At 34.7% G+C, this 23,428-nt stretch overlaps 1 protein-coding gene across 1 annotated transcript in view; it reads right to left on the reverse strand.

The window, feature by feature from the left end:
* Nucleotides 1-2,255: 2,255 nt before the first annotated feature.
* SYDE2 (synapse defective Rho GTPase homolog 2) overlaps nucleotides 2,256-23,428 on the reverse strand; it is a 40,191-nt gene continuing 19,018 nt past the window's right edge. The window contains exons 4-7 of the mRNA XM_016220621.2: nucleotides 19,896-20,022; nucleotides 12,679-12,860; nucleotides 9,408-9,639; nucleotides 2,256-4,475 (exon numbers count right to left, since the gene is read on the reverse strand). Of these exons, the coding sequence (XP_016076107.2) occupies nucleotides 4,000-4,475; nucleotides 9,408-9,639; nucleotides 12,679-12,860; nucleotides 19,896-20,022 (1,017 nt within the window). The 3' untranslated portion in view covers nucleotides 2,256-3,999. The remainder of the gene's footprint in view (nucleotides 4,476-9,407; nucleotides 9,640-12,678; nucleotides 12,861-19,895; nucleotides 20,023-23,428) is intronic.

A 23,428-nucleotide genomic window follows, 5' to 3' on the forward strand; every position in this document is an offset into this window, starting at 1 on the left:
ATCATTACCAGGTACAGAAGCATTAGTACTTTTGGTTAACAGTACATTATAAGACATTTTTATAACTACTATATTAATAATAGCAACATCCATCTTAAGGAGCTCATTTAAAGTTACAGTGGAGTCCTCTCAATCTCATTTGATGGCAACTCCATACTTCAGTTGCTTGGGCCTTACTACTTTCTCTCACAGTCCACTGGAAGATTCTCTTGGCTCCTACTTCCAAAATATATCCAGAATACAACCACTTCTCATCAGGTCTCCTGACTGCTTCTTCCCTGGTCTAAATCGCCATCTTTCTTGCCTAGATTACTGCAGAACTGGATGCTAGAAGACAACAGAGAAATGCCTTCAAAGTCCTAAAGAAAAATGACTTTGAACCTAGAACTGCAGGTCCAATCAAAAGGAAGTATGGAGAAGAAATAAAGGCCTTGTCAGACATGCAAGGACTCCAAGCTCATCTCCCATGAACCTTTGTGTGTGTTGAGGGGGCAGGGGGGAGTACTTACAAATATACTTCAGCAAACAACAAAAATCAAAGACTGGGATACAAAACAGAACAAAATAGAACACAGGCATGCAACGGAAATATATCCCAGGATGACTGCCAAAAATCACTTTGTCCATGTTTGGTAAAGTTGATTTAAAAGCTTAAAATGATCTCAGGGTTAGAGTGAACAAGCAATTTTTCTTCTGTCAAAGTAAAATTTAAACAGGCAAGAATATGCTTCAGGAACCCCAGGATGAGAGGCAAAAGTACTCTGAACAAATTGGTAAGTCAATAGTATGATAAAAGAAGTGTTACAGTGAAGAAAACATTTTTATTCTGTTCAAAAAAAAAGAAAAACAATTACTCCAGGAAAAATAAAAATCTGCAAAAGTCATGTCCCAATTATAAAGCAAATAACAGATAGTATGATTTAGAGAAGTTGATGGCTACAAGATAAAATAATCCATTTGACCTTTAGCACAGAATATTCTGCTTAAATCAGCATACACTTTAGGATATAAGATTGGATATGTAGGAAACCAAATCACCTGGTTCACCTGTGAATACTTTTGCATAATCTAGCACATAGCTGCTAGTTATTGCTTTTCAGTTTTTAGAATCAATATAAAGGAAAAACCAAAGCCAATTATAGTTCTCCAAAATAATACACATCTATTAATATTGATTATACAATAGTATAACTTAGAGAAATTAGGAGATGAAAGGCTATTAGTTGGAAAGAAAGTACATGGTTGGTCATTTCCACAACAGTAGGGAGACAAGAGATATGTTTAAAACAAATGAATCAAGAAATAAACATTACTAAAGTTAGAAAACAAAAAAAACTAAAAACATAAAATGGGGAGAAGAGAAGTGAGATAAACTGCTTGCCATTCATAATGGATAGTCAACAGATACTGCTTAAATGACACGTCAAGGAGCAGCAGCAATAACCCTCAAGCGACGGAGGTAGTACCTGAAGAATAAAAAAGTGTACACCTGACATTTATATAATGAAATTAACCAACGTTGCCTCAATGGATTGAACTTTTTTTTTTAAGTGGTTGCTGCCCTGGCCGGTGTGGCTCAGTTGGTTGGCGCACCATCCCGTACACTGCAAGGCTGTGGGTTCGATGCCCAGTCTGGGCACATACCGAGGTTGTGGGTTGGGTCCCCGGGTGGGGTGCATACAGGAGGCAAACGATCGATGTTTCTCTCTCACATAGATGTTTCTCTCTCTCTCCCCCTCTCTCTAAAATCAATAAACATATCCTCGGGTGAGGATTTTTAAGCCGTTGTTACGTCTGAGAAGTGGGGTTGGTTTAGATGACAGGAAGGAGCACTTTTACTTTTTATTTTCTGTCCACTTGAATTATTGAAAATTTTTATTCAGGTACATGCATTAAACTCAATTGCTTTTAATCTCAAAAAACATTAGGGCTGGCAACCTTTGAAAGAAATGGCAGTTGACAGTCTAATGCTGTAGGAAGATCCCAGGAGATTATAAAAATCAGGTATAAAAACTCAAAAAAGATTTGGACTAAAAGGCCATTTACAATAAAGACATAAACTTATTGAGGACTACTGAACACAACAAGAGTTGATTAAAGAGGTTTATAGTTATGACTCGGTGATTTAGACAACAAAAATGTTTAGTGTTTTCTATTTAAAATGGCAGAGATTTAACTTTAAAACTATTCCCATCCAAAATAATATAACAAAATAAACGTGGCCCTTAAACTATATCAGATTCTGAACAAATCAATTTTGGACAAAAAAGTTATTACATTTATTTATGAATAACATATGATGGTCCAATACTTTAACACATTTGTTTAAAAAGAATGGCATTAAAATAAGTGATCCTTAAAATTATGATTGTAACAGTATGACACCAAGGTTATAATATTTTAATAAAAGTTTTACATTTCTGGAACAACTTAATACATATAGTACAATATACATGATATAGCAAACAAAATGAAGAAGACTGAGACAGTCTTCCTACAAATTATTTAAAGTACATTTCTTTTGATTATTTATTCAGTAATATATACCTGTCACATATTCTTTTGTTATTCTTCTGGATTGTTATACAAAGGTTAAAAACTGAAAAAGTTCAAATAAAATATTTATTTATCTGGGTATTTTTAAAAAACAATTGAGTATTCAAAATAATAAGGTGTTCTGTTTACCAATGTACATTGCATAGAAATAGTTAAATAATTTTATATTTAGAAAAACATCAAGAAATCAAGTTTCTTAATGGCTGCTACATCTTTAAGTTGGTAGTTCAAATTTTATTTATAATTTTAAAATTATACATTCTGTTGGTATAAAAGTTTTAAAAAATATATTCCAATTTAATAAAACAAAAGGCTTTTAAATGTACATTTTCAAACACTGCTGTGATTGCTATAATGACTACCCTGTAGATACACTCAGCCAAAATAAGTTAATTTTTAAAAATCAGTAACATGTAGTACACTGGCAAGATTTCTTTAGAAACAAATGAGGGTAATTATAAAGTCAATGTTATAAATGTACTACTACAAATAAATATGTTTTATGCATAATTACTTTTTTTTTAAAGCAAAACTTAAAAATGCATAGAATAGGTGAAGATTTTTATAACCTAAGTCACCTGTAGACATCTGAGCACTTAATCCTTTAAGTTAGAGGATTTCAATTTTAAAGATGACTTCTCACTGGGGATATTGTGACTTTTCTGTAAATCAGAAAAAGTTTATTATTTCTATTCAGATACTCTAGTGTTTTGGTTCATGTGTGTCTATGCAACTCCTCCTTTGACTTAAATGTTCTTTCCCTGAAAACGACATTTTCAAGCTAATGATTTTGGCCTCAAGACATATATATTTTAAAGATACATGTGATTCTGCAACCAATTCCTCCCCCCATTCTAATACCTATACATATATGCACTTATAAATATATACATATTTTCAGAATTATAAAAATATTTATTTTATAAGCTTAAATAATTACTAACTGTTAATACAGAATACATTAATATTTGTATAATTTTACTTTCATTTATAAAAAGGTTTTCTTATATAGCAGCATTTGCATTGCAAATGAAATGTGATCAGATGACGTTGCAGTGGATATGAACTCACACTGCAAATCCGACTGAGCAGTTGCAATGTTCCTCTAAAAGGAACATCTGTTTCAGCTACAGAAGAGCAGTTTCTATAAAGTACAAAAATCTTGAGGGGCTAATAACTTATCTAAACCTTGTAAGTGCATTTAAAGTTATCTCCACAGAATCGGCAAGATTTATTAAAATATACCCAAGAAGTCCAAGTTGTCTTTACCCCAAGTAAAATTTTCTAATGAGATAAGTAAAAATTATATTAGTGAATAGTGTTTTAAATTTAATCACATTAACTTATTAGAAATTAACTGAAGGTTTCAAGAATAAAAAAAAATAAGAATATCACTGTGAGAAAGATTTGAAACTTTAAACATTATGAAAAAACAAATAACTCTCAAACACTCATACTAAGCTTGTTTTTGTTGAGTTCACGTTCCAGATTTCCAATCAATGTATCAATACTTTCCTGTAGATCTCTGAGATTGACTTTTCGATCCACTCTAGACTCAATTGTCTGCATTGTCAAATATGTCTGAAATGTGCACTCTTTGGACAAGGGAATTGGCTGTTTAATCATTATGTCGGGTCCATACATCTTGCTGCAATTTTCTCCATCTTCTGAAGGGACGTCATCATAATCCACATCATTTAAGTTTTCTTTTGTATTTAAAAAGTAGTTTTCTCCACAGCTGCTCCAGTCCCCTGCATAACGGTTGCTCAGTGGGCTGTCTAGCCTGGTTTGCCGTGGCCTAAGTACTCTTGATGAATCGGTACCACTCAAATTTAACATGTGAGGTCGCTCCTTCTTCTTTCTCAAATAATTCAGAGAAGACTTCTGTTCTGTTGATTCTTTGACAGTTAAACGCTGCACTAGAAACAAACAGTAAACTTGCTTTGGTGATAGTAATCCATCTGGCCTTTTAAAAAACAGCTAAAGATAAGCCACTTAATAACTACAAACATGCATTAAAACAAAAACATGCACACTGTCAAAGAAAGCATTGCATAATTATCTTTTCTATCACCAGACATAATCAAGATTAGGGACAGAAGCTAGCAGAATGTACAGTGGTGCTAATTCATGCCATATCAGAACATCCCCATACAAATCAGATTTCCAATGTTGATTAACTTCTGTTAATTATTATCTAGCCATAATTCAAACAGGAGCTAAGCTGGTAGCTTCTTCTAAATTAAAAGCTACAGCAAAAAAGCAGGCAAGGCATGTTGCTGTGCAAACAAAACAACACAAGAAGTTCCTTCATCTGCAAACATCTAAATGAGGCAAAGGCATCTAAAGTGCTTAGTTTAAAAGTTCTGACCTTTATGGGGTTTTTGCAATTCTATTAGTAGCAGTGTCATAATTTACTTTACAAGCAGCCCCAATTTCACTTTGATAAAATGCACCAATACTTGACTTGACTACTTGTTACCTGAGTTTGATTATACAGCATTAGCTACTAACAGTCTTCATTTATTGCCTGAAAACAGTACAGATATTTTATTTTCCCATTCTGGTTAGGTATCTAACAATCTCAAATAACATTCCTCATATTAAGACTAATTTCTTGTAAGGGTTTGCATTGAGCTAGCTGTACAGATCACCACACAGATAAATATTATTTCATAACAAACCATCATTTACTTCATCATTTACTCTTTTGCATACATTGAACAAAATATTTGTCCAGGGCTCTTCTGTATATAAAACAAACTTAATTTAAATGCTGAGACATAGATATTAAAACCTGTCCTTAATACCTCTCTTTCTGCTTGTTTATTCTTGGTTAATAAGTACCTCTCCATTTATACTTCCCTTCTCTAAGGTAAAGGAAACATATCATCAATGACAATGCAGCAACTTTACACTCTCCAACACACACTGAGTGTTTGCTTCCTACTGTACATAATAAGGTAATTGAAAAACAATAGAAACATGCATATGGTTCTAGTTTTCCAGACTTAGTGATATTATAGCATTTTTCAGAGATCATAATTTTTTTACTTAGATTTTATTAAAATACTTGGTAACTGTGTATAGATACGTTTTTAACATTTCTGTTTATCTGCATTTTATGATGGCTATTATATATCATGACTAGCTAAAAAAGCACTTGATCTAAAATTTCCTAGAAACTAAAGGTTGGGTATTTAAATTGACCTTTAATAACAGTACTAATAAAGAATGTCCCAGGCGATTAACTGATGTAATGGCAGAATGGATATCTAAATTTTTCCACTGTTTAATTATTCATATTCCTTTTTCTCCTCTGGCTTCTTATCTCCACTAAGTCTCCTTGCTCTTCTCTCTTCGTTTTCTGTGATATTTCTGTTCTTACTGCTTAAGTGCCATGCCTATTGTTTTTGCCAACCCATTACAGTGTTCTGCTAACCTTGAGGTCATCTGGGTTGTGATCCAACAAAGTAAAACATCTCTGACTCTGTTTCTGAGCTTGTGTTACTGCGCCTGCATTCTCTGACTTTCACCTGCAAAATCCAGATTTTATTTTACTAACCAAGTCCTTATTCAAACATCATTTTTGTATATTTTATAAACATTTAAGAAACTGATTTATAATGATAAGTTTATCTTTTAGACTAAAAATTCAATTTCTGAAAAATCAACCTCACTAGCTTCTTAGACTACTGATGGTAGAATGGTTTCCTATTAATTATGCAGAGAAAATGGCTAATTTTAACCACCCCCCAAAAAGTCCTAGTTTTCCCAGCACTGCTTACTACCCACCTTCAACAGAATAAAATGAAAAATACAGTCTATATGGTGCTGGAAAAGTTTCAAAATGTAATGATAAGTACCAAGAAACTTAATTTTCTTATCTCATTTTGTACCAATAGGTTTATATCTTTAATCATCGCTTTGTTATTTAGCATTTTATCTACAGTATAGGTACCTAATTTAACAGAATACACTGTCTAGTTAGTGCCAAGCATTCTGTTAGGACTTGGGAATATAAGTCCCTGGCCTCATGAAGTTTTGTCTAGTGGGAAAAATTAAACAAAAGAATTAGGAAAAAATCAACAGCTTTTCCAAAAAAAAAACCTGCCCCAAATCTACTCACCATAGATAATGTGATTTAGAAACAGTTTGTCTGGAGTTACACTGTCTCTAAAATGATTTCCCCATCTGTAAAGTGAAAGGGTGGCCTAACAGTAATTTTCAACATTCTTCTTAAAACAGCAAACCTATTTTTTAAAAGCAACAATTTTACCAAAACCTACTACATTAAAAAAGATGAAAAGAAGACTGTTTTGGTCAAAAGGGAAGTGTGTTTCCATTTTGTTCCCCTACATGTTATCAATCTGGCCCAGAAGCTGCTTCCAAAGAACCTTAGAGCTTTGGCAGAAAAAAAATCTGAAAAACCACTGGCAGGCTAATTTTCCCTTCCAAAGCCAACAGGCTAGAGTTCTAACTGATCACTTTGAAGACAACATTTTCAAACAAAAAGCTCAAAGCAAATTATAATCTTGCCCAAAAAGAAAAAACAAAAAATAACACCAAACAAAAAGCTAAGAAAGCAAAAAGGAAGGGTAGAACCAACTCTTTTTACCTTTAGAGTAGGGGAAATTCCAAAAAGAAGAATAAGTGAGATATGCATAGCAAGGAGAACCAAAACCTTCTACTGAGTTTATGGGATAGTCCTTCACCAAGTTAATATGCTATATCACTATCAGTTTTCTCAGGCTCAGTAACTGCCTTACATCTCTTGACTTCTGACTTTTCTTGAATCCAAAAGGAAATGACTTAGAGGCCAAAACTACCTGCTGTTTCCTCTTATCTTTCTTTTTTTTAAAAATTATTATTATTTTTTAATCTTCACCCAAGGATATTTTTTTCCATTGCTTTCAGAGAGAGCAGAAAGGAGAGAAAGAAAGAGAGAAACCTTGATGTGAGACACATCAATTGGTTGCCTCCTGCAGGCCCCTGGGGCCACAGACAGAGCCTGTAACGGAGGTACGTGCCCTTGGGCGGAATCGAACCCTGGACCCTTCAGTCTGCAGGCTGACTCTCTAACCACTGAACAAAACTGCCTAGGGCTCCTCTCATCTTTCTGCCCTGTTCTGTCCTTTGTCTGAGGTAGTATAACTAAAGAAAAATAAAAGATTATAGAAAAGGAAGCAGTTATTGTTAAATCCAACAACACTAATCTTAGGAATAGGTATTAATACACTAGGAGTCTGATGTTTAAGGCTATCATTGAAAATAGTGAATCTGAACTCTAAACCTGCTTTTTTTATAATAAAGAATATAACTCAATTTTTGCTTCTATACTCAAAACTAAGGTGGCTATTACAAAACAATGAAATGAAATTAACCTCCTATACAAAATTAATTATAAAGGACTCAGGCACTGATAGTAAACTTAACAGTATCTCCAGGCAAGCAAGTTTTCATTAGTAAGTAGACTAAGACAGCACCTCTCCCAATCCCTGATGTTTATTAGAATTAAAACCCTTTTAGGAAAAGCTAGGAAGCTCACATTTAAAACTTTAACCCGAGTGATTCCTTATATTGGACACCAAATGCAGCAATCAGACCAATTATACAGAGAATCTTGACTCAGAATTTTAAAATAATTAGTAATACATACTAATTCAGTTAAAATATCCATTAGAAATGATTTTTGAGCCTGTGTTTAAAAGCAAGCAAAAATTTTAACTTTCCAAATTTAAAAGTTGAAAATTTTTATTAGCTTAAATTTTAATTCATTTTAAAAAATCAGATTTATTTTAAAGACTGAATCAGCATTCCTTTGTACTTTAATCTCTCCTCATATACGTCTATAAGAGGATAACAAAGCACATTTACTGAGGGCTGACTTTATGCTACAATCTTTGTTCATTGCCTAAGATGCTTTATCTCAATCTTCACAACAACCCTAAAGTAGACACTGTTTACAGAGAAGCAAACTGAGGTCTTGGGAAGCTAAAGTATTTGCCTGAGCCCACACTGTGCCACGATCCAAATCTGAATCCAAGCCTGACTCCTGGGCCAAAGCACTTCTACTAACTACCGTGTGTTCCCCTAGGCATCTAAGCACTGTGCAGCGTTGGGGACGGGAGCAGGGATTACTTCAGGATAAGAAAATTTGGGGAATTAAATACAGGATCTTTTATGAAACATCTAATTAAGTATACATTCCTTTTAGCTCTGAAACTACCTAAGAGATATATGAGGAAAATAATGGTCAGCCTTTTGTTATTGACTGTTAAAGGGATGAATAAGAAAGCAGAAAAAGATCAGAGATGGCTGTCAATTCAGGCCTGCATAACTTGAATGACCATAAGTACAGTGATGATGTCAGGAAGAAGAACTGATTTAAGGGGAAAAATAAGCTCTCCTTCATACAAGTTGAATTGAAAATGAGAAAAGAAACAAACATTTATTGAGTACCGATTATGTGTCAAAAACTGTGCTGAGCACTTACATGCAGAATTTTTTTTACTTCTCCCTCCTATAAATTCTACGAACATTCTAAATCCATATGACAAATGGCGATACTGAGGCTCTAAGGTGTTAAGGAACATGCCCAAGGTCAGACAGCTCAGTTACACAGTCAGATTCTAATCCAGATCTGACCAAATCCAAAATGTCTACAATATTATCAGCAAAAGCAGAAATTTTAAATGGAGAAATCTAAAGGGCAGGTATCAATTCCTAACTATTGCAAAAAGCAAAATCCAGAAAAGATTCTCTTCAATCTCATATGGGCATATTTAATGGTTAGCTAATTCAAACACTCTGTCATGGAAAGAGAAAAATATTTCCATAGAATCATTTACCTGGCCAGAGTTGAAGTAAGTAATGAAGAACTTCAATGTGTTTTTTAAAATCCAAAGCACTGGCCAGTTCTTCTGAATCAGTGAAGACTCTGTTGTTATGGTTGGACGTCTCTTGCCTCTGACTTAGTAATACTGGTCCAAAGCACACAGCCAAGTTCTGGCAGGTCATCTTATTCACGTCATGGTAAGAAGCCACCAATTTCAAATGATCCAACAGCACCTTCAGGGTTGCCTAAATTAAATTAAATTGTCACTTAATATACAGGGGGAAAGTCAAGGGCACAATGTATAGCAGAAAACATAGACAGGCATCTTGTTACTTTCATTTTTTTTATTATTGTTTTTTGGGGTTTTTTTATATTACAAATGTCCCCTTTTTCTCCCCACTGATCCCCTCCACCCCACATCCAGCTCAACCCCAGGCTTTCCCCATACCAATGTACTTGTTACTTTTAAAAGGTTATTTCATGAACAAGCAAGACAAACACAAAGTTACAGACACAGACCACAGAAAGGTGGATACCAGAGGGAAAAGAGGGTAGAGGAAGGTAGTAGAGAGTAAAGGGGGTCAAATATATGGTGACAGAAAGAGACTTGACTGGGCAGTGAACACACAATACAATATATAGATGATGTATTACAGAATGGTACACTTGAAAGCTTTACAATTTTATTAACCAATGTCACCCCAATAAATTTAATTTAAAAATTTTTAAATAGAAACTCCCCCTGAAATAAAAATAAATAAAAGGTTATTTCAAAGATTTGCTTATAAGTTGGATCTTTAGAACTTGAGACATACTTTATTATAGAAATGTTACATAGAACCCTTAGTTTCCAACAACATAACTTGATCCACTAAGTGGTTAAAATATATGCTCTTTATAAAATGTTCATGAATGCATTCCAGATTTCAGCTGGAATCCCTAGGTAAACATACCATCAACATTTTCCTCTCTTCCCTCCTCCAAAATGACAGCAAAAAGGCTGTGATAAAAAGGGGATTAGGGTAAAGAGAGTTCATTTTTAAGTAAAGATGAATCCTGTAGTCGAAAAGTAGGGTACTACAATCCTCAAATCTAGGAGGCTAAACATTTCAGAACATGGCCAGGTTCTACTGTGCTCTAGGTTAGGAAAAAGACCAACATGCGGTTTAACTCATCAATATTTTAAGAAAACAAACCATGGAAAAGAGAATAGTAGTTCAGTTAGAATTTAAAGCAAATTTATTGAAAAAACTTTTTTTTAGTTCTTGAAGAAACTAGTCTAATAAGGGGAATTTGCTCAAGAAGTGAGATGATTATTTGAGTTTAAGCAATTATGAAAAGGAATGATGTTGTTTCTTTGAAGTAGTGGCATATAACCAATCATTTAACAAACAAAATGAGTGTGTGATTTCTTCTTCATAACTGTACTGAAGAAATGAATTCCAACTAAAACTTTAATTTAAAAAAATTATAAAAAAAACTAAAATGATATATTATTTCTGGAGCTAAAACTGACGCTTGGATTTGGTGATGAGAAGGTCATTAGTAACCTTAGCAAGAGCAACTCAGACAGATGGATGAGAAAGCCAGATTACAATGTGTTGAGTAATAAATGAGTGGTAAAGAAGTGATGACAGCTGGAATAAACATTCTTTCAGTGTCTGGCTGTGAAGGGAAAGAATTAAGAGAAAATGAAAGCTAGAGAAGACTACAAATTGTTATTTTGAAATCAAAATCTGTCACATACACACATACATACACAACAGCACAAATGGTTAAAAATATTACATCCAATCTCAATGGAAACCCAAAAAATGCAACTTAAAATAAGAAATCTATTTTGTCTATTAAATAAAATGAGCCAAAAAAATGTAATTGTTTTGTCCCTTTTGAAAAGTAACATAAAAACATGTATTAAGAGCCTTAAAATGTTCACAATATTTAAATCAGCAATTCCACTCTGAGATTCTCATATAAATAATTCTAGCTGAAAAGAAATCTGTGAACACATATATACAAGTAGGTTCAAAACCAAATTATAAGGAGGGTGTCCCCCAAAAATGTATGCACACACTTTGAATAATTATAAAGGTAGTGTTTATTAAAATACATTTAATTTTCAAAATTGAGCTATGGGCTTTTAAAGTATGTGTACATTTTGGGGGACACCCTGTATTATACAAAAGAGAACAGTGATATGTCAAATCCACTCAATGGAATATTATACAGCCTTTTTAGAAAGGATGTTAATAACGTGAGTTTAAAGGCCAGAAAGACCTAAATTCATGTGACAGACTACTACACTCACAAAAGCTATCTAGCCTTGGGCAAGTGATTTAAATTCCCTGACATTCATTTCTTCACTTACATTTAAAATCACCCTTATAATTATACCTGGTGTTGGTGAGGGACTATTTCTACCCCTTCACCCTCCGCCCCTTCTGCATCTGCTCACCTCTTTATAGCTGTTCCCCTCCCCACAACAAAAGGAGTGGTAATTGCTAATCTAACTGGACAGAGCACACAGGCTGTTTAAAAGACGGTAGTAAACCAGTAAATGAAGCTATTGGGCTTATTAACATTTCTACCCACTAACTCTTGACCTCACTTAAGAAATACAGGCAAAGTCGATCCTCTCTGGAAAAGCCCAACCACATGTTTTTCTCTTATTTTTCTTTTTGTTCTAAGAAATAGCAGCTCAAGTTAGGTTAAGACTGGTTCTGCACACCCATCTATCTCTCCTGCAAGCATACCTGAAAGAAGATATTGATCCCAAGATTTAGACTGTGGGGAGGGGACTAATGGGAAGAGGCAAGGAGGAGGGAAATGGTGGTGAGAGTTGTTTAAATCTTGAGGCCAAGCCATGTACATCAAAACAGTTACTATATTTAAAATACTAAAAGTAAATACACCAAAATGTTAATTATAGTTGCCTTTAGGTTTTGATCATTGTAATTTTCCATTCTTCTTTTCTATGTATTCCAAATTATTCTATAATAAACATTTTATTTTAATAATAAGATAGCAATACTCTTTAAAAACTTATGAGAGTATTTATGCCTAGGCTAAAATCATACAGGGGAAAGATAAAAAACTTTTCTAAATTTTATTCTGTTTAAGAAGCAGTTTCTAGATTTATGCTGTTTAAGAAGCAGTTAGTAAAGGCAGAGCCAAAACTCATGAGTGCCACAAATGTCAAAATAGCAAAAAGTTATTTGTAGCTCTGGAGCTAAGTACACAAGTCATTAGCTGGCTTTCAGGAAAAATGTATACCATTTGCTTACCTTCTCAACATCAGGCAGGCAATCTAGCAGGCCAACAGTGTACTTAGAGTCACTTGGATCATTCTCACAACCGTTGGATGACATTTTCAGGGGATTTTTTGCCATTGCATCTAATACAGCCTCATAAAGCTGCTTTGTTATCAGCGGAGAAGGAAGTTCTCTTAAATAATCCTTGAGAACACCTTTAGAAAACAAACCAGAGACAAGTGGCAATTGGTCTTCAAAGTAAAATAAAAAACTGTGGTGATTTTTAAAATTCAAGTATTATTACAGCCAACTTTTAATATTCTGAAAATAATAAAAGCAATAATTTTTAAAAGTATTATAACAAAACAATAGCATTTTGTATTCTTATTGCCTCATTAACTAACGTTTTATTTTGAAAGCATGCTAAAAACGCACCCATAGAATTTCCAATTATCATGCATATTAGGTTTGTTGCTCATAAAATAAGTCATTTTTGATATATATATCCTATTGATTCTACCCCCTCATAAGAAGGTAGGTAAGACACTAAAGACCAGAATGTGATGCCCCACAGTCAATGGCTACAGATGGACACTTGGGTTGTTTCTCATCTTTTGTTATTCTAAAACAGGCTACAATGAATAATCCTGCACATCATTACTTTGTGTGTGTAGGATAAATTCCCAAAACAGGACTGCTAAGTAAAAAAACGCATCTGTAAATTTGAGGGAAATGGAGGAGTAAGGCTGTTGCCCAGGTCTAGGGCTTTGGCATCTCGGTGTGAATAGCAGTGCTATGACTTGAAACAGGGAACAAGGAGGACAACCATGTTTCAGGGGCTAGAAAGCATTTTTACTTTGAACATATTAAGCTTAAGGTATCTGTGAAATACTGAAAGCTACTGGATATAAAATCTGAGGCTCAGGAAGGAGATGGCTGGAGACGCAGATCTGAGAATGATCAGCTGAAGATGGTAAGTAAAAGCTTGAGAATGACTGAGACTAGCAGGGAGGCAGACCGAGTGGTATGAGGCCTAGTGATAGGAGGAGGCCCTGAAGACGGCTGTTAATGGGTTGTCGGGAAGAGGATCTTCCAAAGGTGACAACGAAATAACAGCTAAAGAAATATGAGTGGTGCCGGACCAGCGTGGCTCAGCAGCTGAGCACCGACCTAGGATCCAGGAAATCGCAGTTCTATTCCCAGTCAGGGCACATGCCCGGGTTGCGGGCTTGATCCCCAGTAGGGGGAGTGAGGGGGGCAGCTGATCAATGACTCTCTCATCATTGATATTTCTCTCTTTCTCCCTCTCCCTTCCTCTCTCTGAAATCAGTAAAGACATATTTTTAAAAAAAAATTATGAGTGGGAAGAAGAGGAGAGGAGGGTGGAGGGAGACCGGCAAATAAGCTGCCAAGGAAGCCAAGGAGAGAAAGTTTCAAGAAAGAGTCTACAGCACCGACTGATACCCAACAATAGTTAGGTTAGATAAGAACTTTTAAATACTAAGGAGAACAGTGTTTCTCAAACTTGGCTGCACAATGAAACCACCTGAGGAACTTTAAAACAATAGATCCCAGAGCCCAGAGTCAGTCCTACTAAATCAGAATCTCCAGGGGTCAGGGTCATGTACCTGCATTTTTGACAAATTCCTGTTGTGGTTCTAAGGCAGCAGGGTTTTGCAAATAGGGATACGAAGCAATGAGATAATTTAAGATAGACCAAAAAATGCACACCAGAGACGGAAATCAGCAACCTTGGTAAGCGTAGTTTCAGGAGAATGAAGGACACAGAAATCAACCTGCAGTTGGTTAGGAAGCAAATGGACATTAAAGAAAGAGAGAGAGAAAAGACAGGCAACCTATTCCAGAAATCTGGCTTTGAGAGAAGGCAATAACCACAGAGGAGGAGAAAAAGTGGGGGTGAAATAGGATCAAAGTAGGAATATTTTAAAGATGGGAGGGACTTTAACACTTAAACATTAATGTAAAGAAGATATTAAAATGGTTTTTAAGGTCCAGGAGAGAGAAATATAATCATTTGAGCAAAGCCCCCAAAAAGAAAGGAAGAAGAGGCTCCAGAGAATACATGAAAGAATTAAAATTAGTGCCAAATGTGAGGAAGATCATTTCTACACTGTTACAGGAAGGATAGTGGAAAAGTGAAAAGGGATGTATGCTGAAGAAGGCAGGCTGGCAGGTTAAGTCACAAGAAGTAGAGGAAGTTCCTATCTGATGGCTTCTGTTTTCTCTATGAAGTCAGGAGGCAAGGTCGTCACTAAGAGTGGCATGGGTGACGTAAGATTAGAAGAGAGCGAGAAGACATTAAACAGGCACTCTGGAGAATTGGTGGGGGGAGACTAAGAGAAAACATAATTAGTAGCTATCTTATTTTCACTTTAGCTTCTTGTGTCTATTGTGTTCACTTCCATCCTCCAACTCTCCCACCCCCACCACTCGGTGAGAACAGGAATTGTTGGTCTTTTGACCCCCGTATTCCCAGCACACAGAGAACACTCTGGAGTATGATCAACTCTCAATTAACCAAATCAATGGCCTCAGCTTCTTTCTTAAGAAACTAGAAAGAGAGAAGCATCTTATACTCAAAGTGAGCAGAATAAAGAAAAATATAAAGATCAGAGTAGAAATTAATGAAATAGGTAACAGAAAACAATAAAGAAAAATCAACAAAACCAAAAGTAGGTTCTTTGAAAAGGTCAACAAAAACAACAAACGTTCAACTGGTCTGACCAAGAAAAAAAGAGAGAAGACTCAACTAAAGTCAGGAATGAAAGGGGGGGCATGATTACCAACCTCACAGAAATAAAAAGAATTTTAAGCTAATACTATGAACAGCTGTAAGCCAGTAAGTTAGAAAACTCCCATGAAAGTAGAGCTCATAGAGATATATAAACTAGAAAGTTACTAAAGAATTAGAAAACCTATTGAATAGACTTAATAACAAGAGATTGAATTAGTAATTGTAAAACTTCCCACAAATAAAGCAAACTCAAATATTTTTCTTGATGAATACTACCAAATACTGAAAGAAGAATTAATACCAATTCGGCACAAACTCTTCCCAAAAATAGAAGAGAAAACACTTCGCAACTCATTCTACAAAGCCAGTATTACCCTGATACCAAAACCAGACAAGTATATCACAAGAAAACTACAGACCAATATTTAGGAGTATAGACACAAAGCTCCTCAAGAAAATACTAACACATTAAGTCCACCAACATATTAAGAAAAAAGAAATAAAAGGATACATTGTGACCAAGTGGGATTTATCTCAGGAATACAAGGTTGGCTTAACATCTGAAAACCAATTAATATAATATACCATTTCAACAAAATAAAGGTAAAAACACACAGGATCATTTCAATAGACTGAGAAAGGTCACTGAACAAAATCCAAGGCCTTTCATGATGAAAAACGCTCAACAAATTTGGAACAGAAGGGAGCTTCCTCAGCTTGATAAAGGGGACCTATGAAAAACCCAGTCAGTAGCATAACTAATGGTTAAAGACTGTTTTTCTCCTAAAATCCAGAACAAGATAAGGATATTCACTCTTGCCACTGCTGTTCAACATTATATTGGAGGTTCTAGCAAGGCAATTAGGCAAGAAAAAGAAATGAAAAGACCCCATTTTGAAAAGAGAGAAGTAAAACTATCAATGACAATCTCCTATACAGAAAATACTAATGAATCCACTAAAAAAGTAATAGAACTAATAAACAAGTTTATCAAAGTACAAGATCAATATGCAAAAATCAACTGTATTTCTATACACTAGAAATGAACAGTCCAAAAATAGATAATTCCATTCACAATAGCTTCAAAAAGAAATACTTATAAAATAAATTTAACAAAAGAAGAACAAAACTTGCACTCTGAAAACTAAAAATCGTTTATGAAAAAATTTAAAGATCTAAATAGATGGAAAGCTACCCCATGTTCATACATCAGAAGACTTAATACTGTTCATGGCAATACTCCCCAAATTGATTACAGATTCAATGAAAAAGCTATCAAAATTCCAAGTAGCTTTTCACAGAAATTTATAAGCTGATTCTAAATTCATATGGAAATGCAAGAGACCCAAAAACTTTTTTAAAAGGAGAACATCAGAGGACTAACAGTTCAAAATTTCAAAATTTACTACAAAGCTTCAGTAATCAAAGCAGTGTGGTAATGACATAAAGACAGACTTATAAATCGATGAAACAGAATTTAGAGTCCAGAAATAAACCCTCATGTTTATGGTCAATTGATTCTTGACAAGGTACAGAAACAATTCTGTGGGGAAAGAATGGCCTTTTAACAAATGGATTCTGAATTGGTCATTTGTATGTTAAAATCACTTAGGATGATGACAAGACTTTGGTTGGAAACATAACAATAGGCGAGATTATCAAAGTCTTTACTGAGTAAATGGGAATGCCCAAAAGTTCTGTAGATGATGTTAAATAAGAAAGGTTAAGGTGACACAGAAATGTGCCATGAGCCCCAAGAGAGCCTTATTCCTCAAGAGAACATAAATTTCTATTCCACGGTGAAAGGTATAATCTGGAAATAGCACTGGGGAACCAAGAGAAAGTACTGACCAAACTTCTTTGACATGATGAAGATATGTGACATGTGTAAAGTGCTTGGCATTCCATAGCAATCAATACATGTTAGATATACAGCAATGATAATGATAAAGCATTCTGTAAACAGTAGGCATGCAATAATTGTTTATGCCCATTCCTTAACTTACACGAGATCTTTACTACCATCATTAGTGTTGCAGTCTAAACCCCACCTACAATGAACAGCAACATTCTGTGTTAAAGAACAACTGAGTTATAATTAGTGGAAATAAAAGTTTCTGTAGCTGCCAAATAAAGGAACTATGAACCCTCTAGGGCATAATTTTTAAAACAAAAATATTCCATATATGTTCCTTGACAAAGCAAAACTTGTTAGTTCTAACAGAGCTCAGTATGCTCTTGGTAGTTTGAGACTTGCCCTATAATGCAATTATATTAAATTAAAACCTAAATGAGCTCCAGAATAGATATCTTTATAGCTTAGTGAAACATACATTTGAAATATCATTATCCTTTACACAATTAATATATTAAACAATTAATATAAATAGAATTTTAAATTAATCTAAGTTCAAGATTACTTACTTCGAAGGGCAAATATAGGAGAATTATTAACAAATATTAAGCACTTAAAAGTATGCTCAATGCACATTATGTTCAATGAAGTAAACTTACAGTTTCTTTTCTATAAGCACACAAAGGGTTCATAGGAAAAATAATTAAAAGATTTTATAAAATGATACAAAGAAGAGGTATTTATGAATGCTGTGACACATACAATGTAACTACCCATCAACCTAGAAATTACCTAGATGGCCTTATCCCAAAAACTAAGTGACAAGACAGGGGCATCTTAAGTCATAGTGACTTCTTATCTTTCAAACACTTTAGGGACATAAAAATCTTAAGATAATAAGATTAAAACCTTAAGACAATTTTTAATGCTACAGGAGCTATTTAAGGGGATTTGGAGGAAACTCATGATGAAGTTTACTTAATGCAACACAGTAAAGCTTTTATTATGTACTTGAAAATTCAGGCAATTATAGATAAATAAATAAATGGTTCTGACTAAATCTCTCAAGCTGCTCTGTAAGAGACACTATGAAACCACATGCCTCTCACCTTCACTCAGGCACAAAGACTAACACAGGAAAATTCTACTCATCCTATGGTGGGATATTGCTATCATCACACACACACAACAACATTCTAATCGCTAAAACTACTTCTGCCTCTTGGGGCTGGTTTGTAGTAGGCTCTTTTTCATTCATTGTCAATCACAAAATTCACCCCATTCTCTCTGCCAAGAAATCCGTCCCTAGATCTTCCAATGGTTAACTCTCAGAGAGACCTTCTTCTCTGAGACCTTGGTACAGGAGTCACCAGGCTGACTACTGCCTCCGATTAGCACCATGCCCATTGCACCATTGATCACAGGTAAGTTCTATATCTTACTATTTATTGGCTTGACTACTGATTTTCTTGAGAAACTGTTCATCTTGTTTATTTGTCCCCATTGAGAAACTGTTCATCTTGTTTATTTGTCCCTGCAGAATGCCTGGCATGTAGTAAATGTTCAATAAATATTTAGTAAGTAAACAAATTAATTAATTTCCAGATAGGGAAGGGTAAGCGATTAAGTGGATTCTGGACATTCCTATGCACAGACTTCCCTTCTCCTTTGGGATTCTCACTTTAATTTCTACTACCACTATCATGCTAGCACCCCAGGAATATACAGTGTGAGGTTTAAAACTCCAGTTCTGATCTGGAGAAGAAAATCAAAAATACTCTTTCCGATTTTACCCTTTAGCACCATAACACAAAGAAACAAATTTTTAGATTTTTTTCCCCCTAAACACACAGGAAATAACAACAACAAAAAAGATTCATTAAAGAATTACACATATTCGCCATAAAGAGTGATCACTTCCCCTTACCTTTCTTTCAGCTCTCCTAGCTACCCGTATGCTTCTAATGTGGAAGCGCTATTATAAAACTGACTACCTGGAAACTCTCATCCAACTAACTCGGAAGGAAGAAAGGAAAGAAGGGAGGGAGGGGGGAGAAAGGAAGAAGAGGGAGGAGAGGAGAAGGAAAGGGGGGGAGCGAGGGGAGGGGAGGAAAGGGAAAAAAAGAAAGGAAGTCAGGAAAGGAAGGAAGGGGGAAGTGAAGGAAGGAGGTCAGGAGGAAGGGAAGGGGAAAGGGAAGGAAAAGAGGGAGGGAAAGAGGGAGAGAAAGAGGGAGGGGAGGAAAGGGAAGGGAAATGACCAGGTTCTAACTCTGCTGTTTCCAAATGATCCCCATTGTCAGTTCTGGGTTCCAGGTGAGAGACCATCCCAGCCATCTTTCACCATTGACCAGCCTGGCGTTTTCCTCTTTAGCAAACACTACAAGTTATATAGTTTCCCACCTTGAAGTTTTTGCTAATAGAGTGCCCTCCTCCAACCTTTACCTGGCTAAGTCCAGATCACCTTTTAAAAGTTGTCTGAGGAGCCACCTCTCCCAGGAAGTTGTCCCTAATTTTCCCAGAAAAAGTTAAGATTACAGAATAAAACTAAATTAAGTTTAGGCTAAAAAACAGTATTTCAATTCTGTTTCCCGCAGAAGTAGTCTTTCCAAAATGTGTACGTAAAATGAAATCTATCATTACCTGTTATTACATTTATATCTGGGTACTGGTTTTCACACAGAACAACAGCTTTGCTATCCCTCTCAAAAGCCTCTCGAAGTTCTTTCTTGACTGCTGCCGAACCACATAATCGGTACAGGCCTACTACCTAGAAATAAAATTATGGCCATATTGTGGTAAATTTGATAAAGAGAAAATATAATAGTACAGTATGTATAAATCACATGAGCTTGGCAATCAAATATGTTCTGATGGCATTTAATTAAAAATACTTCAAACACAGCTTTAGAAATTTCACCATAGACCACATTGATTAGTTGAATAAAAACATTCTATTCTTTCATTTAAATTCAAACAATATACTTTGATTTCTGGAGTGCTGACTATCTTATGCAAAGATACAGTCCATTCCCTTTAGTTTTATATGTTCAACCAATCTCTCCAGCCAAGATTGTGCCCTTGACATCTCTGGCTCTAGACTGAAATAATATGGCACAGTGGTTAAACAGGGTTTTGAATTCATAAAGCCTCGGTGAATTTAGGCAAGTTATTTAATCTCTTTAAAACTCAGTTTGTTTATCCATTAAAAAAAGTATATAGTTGAAATAATGTTCCAATATACTGTCTGTGTAAAATTATCTTTTCAGGAAAAAAAAAAAGATTCTCAGGAAGAAATAAGAGCAAACCTAGGATTTTAAAAAATATATCTTTATTGATTAGAGAGAGGAAGGAGGGGAGAGAGATAGAAACATCAATCATGAGAGAGTCATTGATCAGCTGCCTCCTGCACACCCCCCACTGGGGATCGAGCCCACAACCTGGGCATGTGCCCTGACCAGGAATCGAACCGCGATCTCCTGGATCATAGGTCAATGCTCAACCACTAAGCCACGCCAGCTGAGCAAACCTAGGGTTTTTTAAACTTATCAAATTAATTGATTATAAAGTGATGGAGGAAATGCAATTAAAATAATATAGTAAAGGTAAAATAAAACCTCCAGTTCAAAATGTATATAAGATGCACAGATACTACCCATCCTCCCCTCAACTTACATTAAAAGGGTTTGTTTTTTAAACCTTGTTAGATCATACAGGTTCTAAAACATTAAGTCTTAGGAAGTTCACTACAAATTCACTGAGAAAAAATGAACGTAGTATCTGTAAAGAGAAGGCAAGCCTGATTAAGCAATTAAAGTTTTTTAAAAAAATAAACCTTCAAGAAAATTGAGGAAAATAAGCAGTTGCGACTTCTACTTCCACATCAAAGACTATCTAGCAAGTTCAATCACCTTGAATTGAAGAAAGTTATGGATAAAGAAATTATTTCAGGACAGAAATAAAGTAAAAACAAACAATGGAGAACCCCAAGAATTTGAACTAGGAATCACTTTAAAATGTTATAAATGATCTAGAGGAAGGAGTACACAAATGAAATTTGATAGAATACACTATAGAAGGTGGGTCTCAATATAGGAAAGTGTCAATAATGGATACAGAGAAATGTTATCCAAAATATTTGAGATGATAAGCTAGTACACATTAACTGAAAGACAGTAAGGAACCCACAAATCTTTCTGATAGAAGGTAATGCAAGGTGCTATTATAGTCAAAAGGATAAACCTAATATGGCAAACCAAGTAATGTACTGGGAAGAAAATTCAAATTTCCTACTTTTATCCACATTCATAGCACATTCACATTGAGAACAGCATGTGCTATGCTGGTCACATTATTGCAAGAGAGAGACATGGTAGAACTGTAGATTGTCCAGAAAATGAAATTAAAATATTAAACAGATTCAAAGAAAATGCCCTCACATTAGAAGAAACTAACTTGAGTAGAGAGCCCTTCTTGTGTGGGCACAGTAAGTGTCACAAAATCCCATAAGGATGCACCCCCTTGAATTTGAGGAGGAGATAACCTAGAACAAATTAAAGGAAGTAATATTTCAATAGTAAGTAATACATTAATGGAAGAGGTTATCCCAAAAGCTGAAATTACGAAACATTTTTAAAGGTGAATAAAGGAAAAAACAATCTAATATAGATATTTCCAGGAAAGGATATTTTAGAATATATTCCTAACTTTAGAGGCTGACTTCTTGAAGTACATGCTTGATGCCTCTATCAGAGATAGAATCTGTACTGGATGGCCCACGAGTATGATTTCTATAGTAATTTTTCCTTTTGGAAGCAAAAGATGGGTGACAGTAGTCTTCAAAGCATTTGGAAGATGCCATAGGCTATTTGTGCATGACTATCAAAACCTGATTTTCATGGTGAAAAACCAAGAATAATTACCGGCTAAAAAGGGAAACAAAATTTAAACAGTATGCTAGTCTGTAAAATGCAGATGGAATAAGCCTATTTCTGGAAGAAGGGGAGTGGAAAGAAGCAAAAAAGACACACACACACACACACACACACACACAAAATATATATATATATATATATATATATATATATATGCTTAAAAAGTGTAGTTCCAAATGTGTAACTGTAAAATTTGTAAAGACATACACACACACACAAATATATATATATATATATATATATATATATATATATATGCTTAAAAAGTGTAGTTCCAAATGTGTAACTGTAAAATTTACTTTTTAGTTCATATAAAATAAGTCTTTAATAAATCTTTCTAAATTTTAAGTATAGAAATAAAAGGAATTGCTAAAAAATGCTTTCTCAGCATTTAAAATGTTACAACAATCTTATATACTTGCTCTTCATAAAATATTTCTGAAAATAGACTATAAAACTGCAGTGCTGTTTGAGTTACTTATTTTAATACTCAATTGTAAAAGTTTCTGTTTAATAATTAGCTTTAAAGTCTGCCTAATCTCCCTGACCACTCTACATGCTGCTTAAAAAAAAATTTTTTTAAAAATGGAGTGAAAACAGAGAACCTTAAAAAAATAGTAACTGGACCAAAAGTTGGATTAGAAACTAAAGGCCTCGCTCCCACATAGACAACATAAATTAAACTTGATGTATCACACCAACAAGAGGTTTCAAAAGTTCAGCTGCCCTACCTTTCAGCTTCAGGAAGCTACTGCATCTATTTTTGTAGATATAAGCACATAACACCCACAGAGATTAAATGACTTGCCCAACATCACACAGCTATTAATGAAGAAACCAGAATCCAAGTTCCCTGCATCTTAATACAAAACTCCACTAATTTATGCTGTTTCTATATTTGCCATAAGTTCATGGAAGATTACTTTAAATTCCTTTTTATATATAAAGAAACCATATTTCAGATTTTGTGACGTTTACTCTATTTTTAATCAATGTTATGAATTCTCATAGCACCGAAGTAGAAATACCTCAGGACATAGTGATTTTTAGGCTTAATCTGTGTTGCAAAAATGAGTATCAACCATTACTTATACCTCAGAATAACACCCTGTGATATGCTGTTTCTCATTGTCACAGTCCACATGTATTAATGAAAATAAAGGAAAGTAAGTTCTACTAACTGGTTAACATTTACATATCTGGTCACAAATAGTGCCAGGCTTTCTGTTCGTTTTAATGGGC

Source organism: Miniopterus natalensis, chromosome 9 (genome assembly GCF_054644295.1).
Source record: "Miniopterus natalensis isolate mMinNat1 chromosome 9, mMinNat1.hap1, whole genome shotgun sequence".
Lineage (NCBI taxonomy): Eukaryota > Metazoa > Chordata > Mammalia > Chiroptera > Miniopteridae > Miniopterus > Miniopterus natalensis.